General features: G+C 43.1%; 2 protein-coding genes across 3 annotated transcripts; one reads left to right on the top strand and one right to left on the bottom strand.

Annotated features, from left to right (window-relative positions):
- Nucleotides 1-3,595: 3,595 nt before the first annotated feature.
- On the top strand, nucleotides 3,596-8,038 carry cd79b (CD79b molecule, immunoglobulin-associated beta). 2 transcript variants are annotated; one of them, XM_086195415.1, is made up of 5 exons: nucleotides 3,596-3,761; nucleotides 5,028-5,324; nucleotides 5,416-5,534; nucleotides 6,372-6,425; nucleotides 7,053-8,038. In XM_086195415.1, the coding sequence occupies exons 1-5, from the start codon at nucleotides 3,710-3,712 to the stop codon at nucleotides 7,140-7,142; spliced, it is 612 nt and encodes a 203-aa protein (XP_086051541.1). In that variant the 5' UTR covers nucleotides 3,596-3,709; the 3' UTR covers nucleotides 7,143-8,038. The 2 variants fall into 2 exon arrangements, with proteins under 2 accessions (XP_086051541.1, XP_086051542.1); XM_086195416.1 differs by having other exon boundaries at nucleotides 6,375-6,425.
- A 202-nt stretch (nucleotides 8,039-8,240) lies between these two features.
- On the bottom strand, nucleotides 8,241-9,890 carry ifnphi4 (interferon phi 4). Its single transcript, XM_086196377.1, has 5 exons — nucleotides 9,759-9,890; nucleotides 9,591-9,671; nucleotides 9,301-9,450; nucleotides 8,951-9,025; nucleotides 8,241-8,333 (listed from the first exon to the last, which is right to left on the bottom strand). The coding sequence occupies exons 1-5, from the start codon at nucleotides 9,888-9,890 to the stop codon at nucleotides 8,241-8,243; spliced, it is 531 nt and encodes a 176-aa protein (XP_086052503.1).
- Between the last annotated feature and the right edge of the window lie 1,758 nt (nucleotides 9,891-11,648).

An 11,648-nucleotide genomic window follows, 5' to 3' on the forward strand; every position in this document is an offset into this window, starting at 1 on the left:
TTTAACATTAACCTGGGGGGAACGTTCATGAAGGCTTCCTGCACATGTGGTCTTTGTCTTATCCTGCCGCTACAGCATGGCGGTTATTCCTGTCAGAAGTCTGTAATATGACCTGCAGCAGCCCTACTTGAGGTTGACACACTGCTGCACCACTCGGCTGAAGTCTCCTCTGATGGTTGAGTAAAATTCACAGTGGAGCGTCCTCCTTTGTTTACATTTCTGATGGAGGGAGCCAGATGAGAAGCTCTACTGCTACATCCAGTGTTGCCTGTATGTACAATTTTTTTTTTTGTTTCTTTTATTTTCCTGTTTTGTATATTTATACAATTTGTTATTGTAAAAATTTGTAATTTCATTGTTAGAATAAAATGTTAGGCCTACTCATGGGGGAAAGTAGGCAGTGAAATCATGTTGTCAGTCATTGAGACTACACTGGTATGCTGAGGCCCCCTGGTGGCCAGTAGAGGTAAACAGGCCAGAATGTTGACCTAGTCGTGTCTTTTACTCTGACCAGTGTACTTCCATGTCAAATCCTACTAAACTAAAAGAGTACTGTATGAAAATATACCAAAATGGATTATTAGTTTGATCTGAATAGGCAATATTATTTCTCATATTAGTTTATGAATTAGTCTCTTCAACTGGATTTTTTTTTTAAGCCTAAAATGTCCAAACTCTATAAACCAACTTCATCTTAAGGTAGAATTTATCCCATCTTTAAGATAAATAGTAATGGTGACGCAGATGTTGGTCCAGATGTAACTGCAGTTCCTCCAGACGTTCCTGGGAGAACTCATTCACAGCAGCGGGACAGACGAGAGGTTCCGAATCATTTCAGTTCATCTGAGGGTCCAGGTGGGTGTTTGTGACAGAGTCGACAAAATTCCCTCAAAGCGCCGCTGACATATCAGGAACGTGTGAAGTGACCGTGACCTCTGACCATCAAAATTCTTTCCACCGTGAGTATGCTGGTGCCAAATTTTGGGAAATTCCTTCAAGGTGTTCTGGAGATATTGTGTCACCAAGGATTTATAAGTGTCTGGAAGATGTGAGGGGACGGTGGCCTTGGTCTCCAAACCTTTTGTTTCCATAAACGGTGTATGTGTGAGACCAGCACTTGGAGCCTCGCCTTGGACATAAATCGTAATGCATACATAAACAATCATAACCAATGTGTGTGTGTGTGTGTGTTTTTGTCTCCTCAGTTGTCCTGACCCACGCCCTCGCCATTACCCAGATGCCCCGCTTCTGTGGCAAGGAAACCGGACGAGTCATAAGCATGTACTGTATTGTCTCAAACCCCAACACATCCCATGTGGACTGGTACAAGGCCATCAAGTACGACGGAGAGAGAGTTATGTTGACCAGTCCGATAACGCGTAACTCCACGACGACCTCACACGCATTTCTGTATCTGATTAACGCGGCGGTGGAAGACAGTGGCGTTTACTTCTGTAAGGTGAACGGTAAATGGGGATCTGGGACTGAAGTACTTGTGGCCAGTGAGTGTAATTGAAGTAATTATGCAATTTCTTGTGGTCTGCTAAATTTTGTCCATGTCGTTCTTGAAAGCGCTGCTCTCTCACCTTACAGGACCTATCAACCGACTCAATGCAGAGCACAGGAGCAAGATGAAGGATGGTCTCATGGTCATCCAGGGGATGCTACTGGCCGTGTGTCTTGCTGTCATAGTAAAACGCAACCAAACCCTGGTGAGTACAAACTGAGCACCACAAAAAAACCTCCGTTTTTCTGTAGTTGAACATAAAAACTCTCTGGGAAATTCATTTAGTGTTTATTTTCCACAGAGCCCAACAATAAGACCCTTCTTCCTCTGAGATCCCCGGAAACTAGCTAGTTAGCTTAGCACAGCAATGGGTGGAAAGTGTTAGCATAGCAAGCCAAAATCTATGTTCCTTTAAGAGGACTCTTTAGTTGCCTATAATACTTCCGAATCATCAACCAGTCATTCAAATAATCCAAGGTGATGAATACAAATCAGCTGTTTTGTTGTCACTATTTCATATCCATCCATCCATCATCATCTTCCGCTTATTCCTACACATTAAGGGTCGCGGGGGGGCTGGAGCCTATCCCAGCGTCAACGGGTGAGAGGCGGGGTTCACCCTGGACAGGTCACCAGTCCATCGCAGGGCCGACATGGAGAGACGAACAACCATTCACACTCACATTCATACCAACGGTCAATTTAGAGTATCAATCAGCCTCGTCCCCAATTGCATGTTTTTGGACTGTGGGAGGAAACTGGAGTACCAGAGAGAACCCACACAGGCACGGGGAGAACATGGAGACTCACACAGAAAGATCCCGTGCCCGAGCCGGGACTCGAACCCGGAACCTTCTTGCTGTGAGGCCACAGTGCTGACCACTGCACCACCGTGCAGCCCACTATTGCATATATAACATAAAAATACGGCAAGCTCACGTTCCAGAAGCCATAATGAGAAAAAGACTCAAGTGGCTGACCGGTGCTCGTGGATCGGTGACTTGTTTCTGCACACGCATCAAACCCATCGGCTCTTTTGTGTCGAGCTCCTTCATGATAAACATGTTTCTTGATTGTTTATTGGGACTGACCTGATGGATCTGAAAGAAAAAAAGAAAAAAGAAAAAGGGGGGGGGGGGTTGGGAACCGCCAATCCATCCAACAATAAAACCTTTGACTTGAGCTAAAAACAAACTAGAAAACATCGATCAACGTGAAATAAAGAAGACGTGGATGCAAGACGACGCACTTGAGAGTTTAACTTTTCTGGAGCGCCATTTTTGGACAGTTTTGCTGTTGTTAGACCACGGTGACCATTAGCTTCAAGCTAAATGGGAGCGACTGGCTCTTTCTGCATTCTGGAGTCACAAAGAAGTTATGAAGGAGGTTGAAATATATATATATATATATATATATATATATATATATATATATATATGCACTCAAGATACTCAGGTGTTCATTGCTACTTTAAAGGGAAAATATACTTTTTGAGAAAGTGTATGAGCATTAGCTAGCTTTAGCTAGTCCTGCACTCTCAAACAGCTGTTGACTATTTGTTAAAGCATTTTGCGTGATGAGTGTGTGGGTGATGTTCTACTATTCTACAATTTCATTTAGCAGACGCTTTTGTCCAAAGGGACGTACAACACAAGCAAGAATTTAGACTTAAGGAAAAACCCATAGTAAGCGCAAAAGTGCTTCAGTTGTGATGTTCAGTGTTTATTAATAGTTTAGTTGCTTGCTATCTGTACGGGATTTCTCTTTTTATTTATTTTGCTTTTTTTTTTAAATTAAAAGCAGAAGAACAGGGACACCACATATGAGGAGCCTGAGCCTGATCACATCTACGAGGTTTGTTTGAACATACCTGTTTTATAAAAGCACAAGTGTTAAAGCCTTGGTCATTTCCTGTTTGTGTGTGTGTGTGCGTGCGTGCGTGCGTGTGTGTGTTCACTTTTAGAAGGAAGTTTCTTACAAAATGTGAGAATATAATGAGATAAAATACAAATAACATGTGAATATATGATGAAATAAAATACAAATCACTCTAACAGACTCCTCCCCTTATTTGCCTTGGGGTTAAAGCGAGTGTGAAAACAGGCCCAGCGGGAACAGGCACTTCTCCTCCGTGTTTTCACCAGAGCTGCAGAGAGACTGACGCACTTGTCAAAGTAGAGTAGTTTCCTTTAGCGTGTCACCATGGGATGGTTGCTGGCTGGACACTGTGGGCTCACGTGGATCATTTTTTCAGGTCGGTGAATCTTCCAGTCTGATTGGTACGAACTGAAAACAAAAATCACAGTCCCGGTGCTGAATATGAAGATTCCTATCACACTGAATGCTGTTTGAAGAAATACAATCAGCAAAACATTTTAGTCTTTATGCATTTTATTGTGTCTCTATTTGTCAGACTGCAGTTTTAGTGCCTCTGGATATTTTGCATGTTATTTTTGAGACAATACCATTACTTCCTGGCCATCTGGAGGAAAGAGGAAGTTGAATGTCTTCTCAGTTAAAGAATCTCAAAAAAACAACACAAAATAATGATTGTTCAAGTTGGTGAGCTGTGACCTGTAGCTGCTCTCATGTAAGCGACCATCAGCTGTGGAAAGTGCATTTCAGAGGAAGGTAACAGTGGTAACAAAAGAATTTCAAGCTATGTATATTTTTAGGTGATGTGATGGATAATGTGATGACATGCTAAGGTTTCATATTTCATATACAAACTCATTCTAAAGTCGATGGAAATGGAAAAATTAAAACCAAAAAACTCAATTTTGCAAAAACTTTTTTTTATTTTAGGCTCGCTTGATGTAAAAAAAAAAAAAAAGAAGAAGAAGAAGAAAAATGCCCAAAATGGAAGATCGGTCCCTTTTTTAACAATTGAAAAAGAAATTCCCATGGCTGAGTTGATGCTTCCCCTGGCGGCGTTTTCCCCCTGATGTTCCCAAACTTTGTCTTCACCTCTGGTCTGACGCAAAATGGCTGATTGAAGCTTGTACTTGGAACGACTGCTCGCCCGATCCCTCAGCCTTCCTCTCTAGTTGGCCACAGAGACCTCCTCCTTTTTTCTTTTTTACTCTGTCTGTTAAAGCCATGTGTGACATCACCAGTGTCACCATCTTGTGACCAAAGCTGCACGCCGCATGGTCAAATGTATTTGTCGGAGACCAGGTGGAAACGCTGCTACTTGACATGTCCAAAGTTAGCTTCCAGTTCAGTTGACAGATTGATGGAGACGCGATCGGCGCTGATGATGCCTCCTGAGTCGGAGGGCTCCTTTAGTCCGGCTCCTCCACAGAATAAAGGCTCGTCTCCCTCTCAGCATTTGAGGACCAACACAGTGAAAAGGTTCAATGTGCTAGAATTTCAGAAACACTGGAAATAATGGTGATGAACGGTTGTCATGGCCACCGCGGGACACAACCTTTTCTTTGATTAGAGAGTTATAATAACTGGCATTATTACCATTGAAGTTTTTTTTTTTTTATGATTGCTGTTGTTTTTGTCTCCTCAGTTGTCCTGACCCACGCCCTCGCCATTACCCAGATGCCCCGCTTCTGTGGCAAGGAAACCGGACGAGTCATAAGCATGTACTGTATTGTCTCAAACCCCAACACATCCCATGTGGACTGGTACAAGGCCATCAAGTACGACGGAGAGAGAGTTATGTTGACCAGTCCGATAACGCGTAACTCCACGACGACCTCACACGCATTTCTGTATCTGATTAACGCGGCGGTGGAAGACAGTGGCGTTTACTTCTGTAAGGTGAACGGTAAATGGGGATCTGGGACTGAAGTACTTGTGGCCAGTGAGTGTAATTGAAGTAATTATGCAATTTCTTGTGGTCTGCTAAATTTTGTCCATGTCGTTCTTGAAAGTGCTGCTCTCTCACCTTACAGGACCTATCAACCGACTCAATGCAGAGCACAGGAGCAAGATGAAGGATGGTCTCATGGTCATCCAGGGGATGCTACTGGCCGTGTGTCTTGCTGTCATAGTAAAACGCAACCAAACCCTGGTGAGTACAAACTGAGCACCACAAAAAAACCTCTGTTTTTCTGTAGTTGAACATAAAAACTCTCTGGGAAATTCATTTAGTGTTTATTTTCCACAGAGCCCAACAATAAGACCCTTCTTCCTCTGAGATCCCCGGAAACTAGCTAGTTAGCTTAGCACAGCAATGGGTGGAAAGTGTTAGCATAGCAAGCCAAAATCTATGTTCCTTTAAGAGGACTCTTTAGTTGCCTATAATACTTCCGAATCATCAACCAGTCATTCAAATAATCCAAGGTGATGAATACAAATCAGCTGTTTTGTTGTCACTATTGCATATATAACATAAAAATACGGCAACCTCACGTTCCAGAAGCCATAATGAGAAAAAGACTCAAGTGGCTGACCGGTGCTCGTGGATCGGTGACTTGTTTCTGCACACGCATCAAACCCATCGGCTCTTTTGTGTCGAGCTCCTTCATGATAAACATGTTTCTTGATTGCTTCTTGGGACTGACCTGATGGATCTGAAAGAAAAAAAGAAAAGGGGGGGGGGTTGGGAACCGCCAATCCATCCAACAATAAAACCTTTGACTTGAGCTAAAAACAAACTAGAAAACATCGATCAACGTGAAATAAAGAAGACGTGGATGCAAGACGACGCACTTGAGAGTTTAACTTTTCTGGAGCGCCATTTTTGGACAGTTTTGCTGTTGTTAGACCACGGTGACCATTAGCTTCAAGCTAAATGGGAGCGACTGGCTCTTTCTGCATTCTGGAGTCACAAAGAAGTTATGAAGGAGGTTGAAATATATATGGGATTTCTCTTTTTATTTATTTTGCTTTTTTTTTAAATTAAAAGCAGAAGAACAGGGACACCACATATGAGGAGCCTGAGCCTGATCACATCTACGAGGTTTGTTTGAACATACCTGTTTTATAAAAGCACAAGTGTTAAAGCCTTGGTCATTTCCTGTTTGTGTGTGTGTGTGCGTGCGTGCGTGCGTGCGTGCGTGCGTGCGTGTGTGTGTGTGTGTGTGTGTGTGTGTGCGTGCGTGTGTGTGTGTGTGTGTGTGGGCACAGATTTGCTCCAATGAGCTTTTGAACCACAACTGTCTTGTTCTCTCATCAAAGCCGGTAAATGGCTAAGAAAAAGTTTGTCACTGAGGTTTTGTTTGCTTGTCGGTGCAGTAAAAATGAATAGCAGGCAAAAACAACAACAACAACAACAGTGCAATAGTTGCAACTTCCAAAGTACCTCACTCACATGCATAACCGTGAATAAAATAAAAGAATTAGCAAGAGATTTGTTCTATTTGGTGTGATGATATTTGCTAGCTAGCAGAGTGCTAACCCAACAGTTCTAGTGCCACCAGTGGCTCAGCTAGCAAAGCTAAGGTTAATGGGTTTCACAGCCCGACGTCTTTTGCGCTCACCAGTTGTTGTAGCTTTTGATCAGATGGTTCTACAGTTGTTCACATGTGAGTGGAATTCACCACACATCTGTAAAATTCAACTGAGCTGATTTGTTTCTCCCCGTCAGGGCTTGAACATCGAGACTTGCGGAGGCGATTTGTATGAAGAACTCCCGGTTTACACCGAGGCCGATGGAGCCGAGGCCCCCTGGGAGTGAGACTCCTGAAAACTGACTGGAGTCCATCTCACAACCTCGATAGCATCGCGATAACCTCCTCCATTAATGTAAAAATGTGGTTTCAGCTCAAAATGGTAGCTGGTGCATAGTCAACTGAGTGCTCTTTTAGTGCATGTGAAGATTGTTCTGCTGCACCTGCTGCACCTGCAGCACCAGCAGCACCTGCAGCACCTGGTGTTGATTGATGTTGTTTGTTGTTGAATGAAGAGATGGGATTCAGTTGAATCTACACTGAGACTTGAAAGCTGACGGTTCAGCTGATGCTTCGGTGCTTCGGTGCTTCGAATGGATGTCCCGTTGTGTTTGATACGGTGTTGTACTGAGCTTGAGGACTGATTTTGTGTGTGTGCGTGTGCATGCGTTACCTTGTGACTTGCTCACCTGAGCAGTGTATCGGCTGGGCCTTTCTAGCAGCTGGTTTTACCCTCGTAGTGTCATCAGCATAAACAAAAGCAGAATATTTTGTACTTCATGTATTCGATCCGTCTGTTTTACATCCTCGTGAAAATTCGACAGAATCCAACTGAAATGAGCTCTGAATAACATTAAAATGTGGATTATGTGTAAATGGCAATGAATTGGTAATTATACATGATGAATAGAACGCTCAAATAATGAGTACTTCTGTCACTTTAAGTACTTTTTGTTGGACGTACCTCTACTTAATATCTAAAGAGTATAGGCTGATATACTGACATCAAATATTTAACTTCAAGTATCGGCCCCAACATCCAGTATCATGATACTCAAGGAACAAGTACTGTTTGGTTTGTTTGTTTGTTTTTTGCTATAATAAACTTCAGCCTATTTTTGTTTATGTTGGAGGAATAAAAAAAAATTTACTTTTTTTTATTTGCTGGAAAAGGATTTTTTATTGGAACAAGTTAAAAATATGTCCGATTTTTGAAGATCATATAAAAATATATTTAAAAAAAATAACATTTATGATTTGCAATTTGTCAACTACTTCATGAATACATAAGCAGCCAAAATAAAATAACAAATATATATATATAAATAAGCAATAAATAGAAAGATAAATAGATGTTCTTCATCTGGCGGGAGGCACGAATGCCATCAGGGGGCAGGAGATGCGATCAGCCTCTGCGCTCGGAACAGGAGGAGTTTCACTCCCTTGCGGATCAGCTCCCAGGCGTCGGCGCTGCGGCCCTGCACACACCAACACCACCACCGTTGACACAGACAGAGATGGAGGCCCGCAGCGTCTGCGTTTGACCTGATAATCAAAGCCCGGCGTGTTTCCCTCGGCAGCTTCGTTACGTTTCAAAGTAGAAAGTACGATTTAGCTCAAGTCAACCTGAGTCAAACGATGAGAATTCAAACACAAAGGAGCATTTTGATGGATGATGCTTTAAAAACTATAAATGTTTGGACAAAAAAAAAACAGCATTTGAGCGACATAAATATTTGGAATTGTCAGTGCTTTGACAACTTGAGGTGTACCTTTCGAACCAGAAGTACAAAAGTACTTCAACAGTATTTGTATTTGGGAGGAATTATCTTTGACAACTACAATAAGTTATAAAGGAAGGCGTATTTTTAGTAATTGTGACTATTAGGAGAAGATAAAGTGGTATTTGGATGGGGTTAAGCAGCCTTCATGGACTCAAACTATTGGTTTTTTACCTTCAAGTCCAACCTGTAAGTCAGACTTTACACTTATTGGTGCTTTGATAGAAAGAATGAATCCATCTCATCTGATATTTTGCTTCTATTTTTCTAATCATGACAAATCCGTTGCGATGACGTGCTAAGTGCACACTCACCTTTGCCACCAGGACGTGTCTCGACAGCCTCTGGAAGAACATTTGCAGCTTCTTGTTGTTCTTGTGGCTCTGGGTCTGAATACGTAAAGAAGACACGTTTCCACGTCACACTCATCACACATTCTCTTTACGTTTAAACACGAGTGACGTCATCCTCGACGCGCCCGGGGGGGGGGGGGGGTGATCGGAATAATTGTGCAGGTGCACTTTTGAATAGTGTTACTTCAATTTATTGCCTCAAAAAGTCAAAGAAGTACTACAGAAATGGCGTAAATTCAAGTCATTATTAGAACACCTTCCGCCCCGTGGGGGCACAGTGGTGCTTGGGATTAGGAGTTTGTGGGACTCACGCAGGGGCGCAGCCCGTCGGCCTGCTGGTTGACGATGTTGAGGAAGTCGTCCACGGTGGTCTTCTCCCACGGCGCAGAGCTGTGGTCTTCCTGGAAGAGCTCCGACACCTCCTCCAGGAGCTGTACCACGAAACTCAGACGGTCCCCGGCCTGCAGGAGGAAGAAGGAGAAGGAGGAGGAGGAGGAGAAAGAGGAGAGAAGAGGAATGAAGAGGAGAGGAAGAGCTTCACCATCGAGGAAAACAATGTAAGTAAATTAAATCTTGTTGAACCCAAGAGGGGGAAACTTACCGGTGCCTCGGATGCCTGAGAGAAGAGCTCTTTAGGGAAGGTCACGGTGTCGTCCTCGGTGGTGTTGGTGGAATTATTGGCCTGCACACACACACACACACACACACATGATTTACTACAGTATAATGGGAATACCAGGCTAAATAACCCACAAAGAAGCGCGCCTACCATGGCCTCCAGCAGGCTGAGGGAGGTTCTGCTGTACTGGGTGAATTTGTGGTTGATCCACCTGCATCTCAGCGAGGAGGCGGCGCCGCACAGGCCGAGCAGCACACACGCCAGCAGCGTCTTGTTGAGCATCTTCGGAGGGATTCTTGATGTGGTGCGGAGGGAGAGAGGGCGAGGATCTCCGGAGGTGTCCCGGTGTTGTGTTGGAGCAGACCTGCGCCGTCACTTTTATGTACAGCGCCCACATTTTTCATTTTCCATCTACCTGAAGTGCGCGGCTTTCGACTCAGGTTAACATTTCGGATTTGAAACCTTTAGATTCCTGGATGAACCACGCAATTAATGATGAGCAGGCAGAAAACACACACACACACACACACACACACACACACACACACACACACACACATACACACACACACACAAACAAAATTAAAATAAAAACATGAATTGGTCGTTTCACTATTTTCAGTTGTGTAGTGACGTTGTTTGCGTTTTGTTTGTTTGTTTGTTTGTTTGTTTCAACGAGTTTTCAGACATCGTCGTTGATGCAGGCTGCACCAAAGAGCCAGCAAATGGATGGAAACATCAAGAAGAAGAAGAAGAAGAAGGAGACTGACAACTCCATTGCCTCCGTTCCCTCCTCAGAGGAAATCCCAGGTGTGACATCAGCAAAGGAATCATAAAATGGAGCGTCATCATGGAATAAACACCTGTGAGTGAACGTGCAATAGAAAGAAGGAGCTGTAAATGAAAAACAGGAGACAAACAGCAACAATACTCATCATTATTTTGTTCATTGCCTCTAATGATAATTATATTAATAATAAGAAGAAGAAGAAATAGAAGAAATGAGATGAAATAATCCTTTATTTGCCCACGGAGGAAATCTCAGGTGTTACAACAGCAAAGGGAGATGAGTAATAAATAAGCATGCAATAATCACAATCATCATCATAATAATAATTAGGACAGGCAGCAGAGGTGACAGTCCGCCGGCTGTGGTGCATGATGGGAAGTTCCCACGGTCTAGAGAAAATGAAAGCGGTCGTGCGGCCGAAGCCGTGACGCTCAAACTCAGCAGAGACATTTCACCTTTTTTTCACTGGAACGTTTGAAACCAGATCGCTTATTCGTTGGAATTCACCTTTAATTTACAGGCTGGAGGCCGGCGATTGAGCTGGTCCTGCTTCCTGTTCACCGTGAGAAAGACAGCGGACTTCGGGGGGGGGGGGGGGGGGGTTCGTTTCTTCAGGCGTCGCACACTCGGGCGTCTTCTTCTTATATTATGATTATGATTATGATTATGATTATTCTGATTGGACTTCAGTCATTCTACACAATCACGACAGGTGTGAGTCTGTTCATGACTGGCCAATTCTTTAAAAGCAGATAAATATACATGTAAATTAATGGCAGCAACCCCTTTGGTACCTTTTTTCCAGGTAGGGTTTCTTCATAATAAGGTTTGAAAAAGAATATCTTTTTTTAATTGCAGTCAGGACCAGTGATGTAAAGGATTATTGTGATTTCTCCACTGCTTTCTCTCCCCCGACTGACACTTTTAAAGCGTGTTTTTATGTTTAATATCATTTTTGTTTGTAGCCATCAGAAAAACATAGCCGATGTAATAATGGAGTAATGACGTCAGGCACGACTGAATTTAAAGTTCATATATTGTCTGGCTTATGATTCAGCACACAAAAATGGACAGATATTATTTTTATGACAGGGAAAATGTGTTTACAGTCAATAACAGATGACCACAAAAGTCTTAAATCACAGGTGAAGCCTTCAGGTGCATCACGGCGCCCTCTGCTGGATCTCAGAGGGAATTCACCCAACAAGACGGCTGCACAAATCCTGCACTTGAAAAATTAAACGATAAAA

The sequence above is a fragment of the Aulostomus chinensis genome, chromosome 23 (assembly GCF_037954235.1).
Source record: "Aulostomus chinensis isolate RoL2024-O1b breed Wild chromosome 23, RoL_Achi_v1.0, whole genome shotgun sequence".
In the NCBI taxonomy this organism is placed as follows: Eukaryota; Metazoa; Chordata; class Actinopteri; order Syngnathiformes; family Aulostomidae; genus Aulostomus; species Aulostomus chinensis.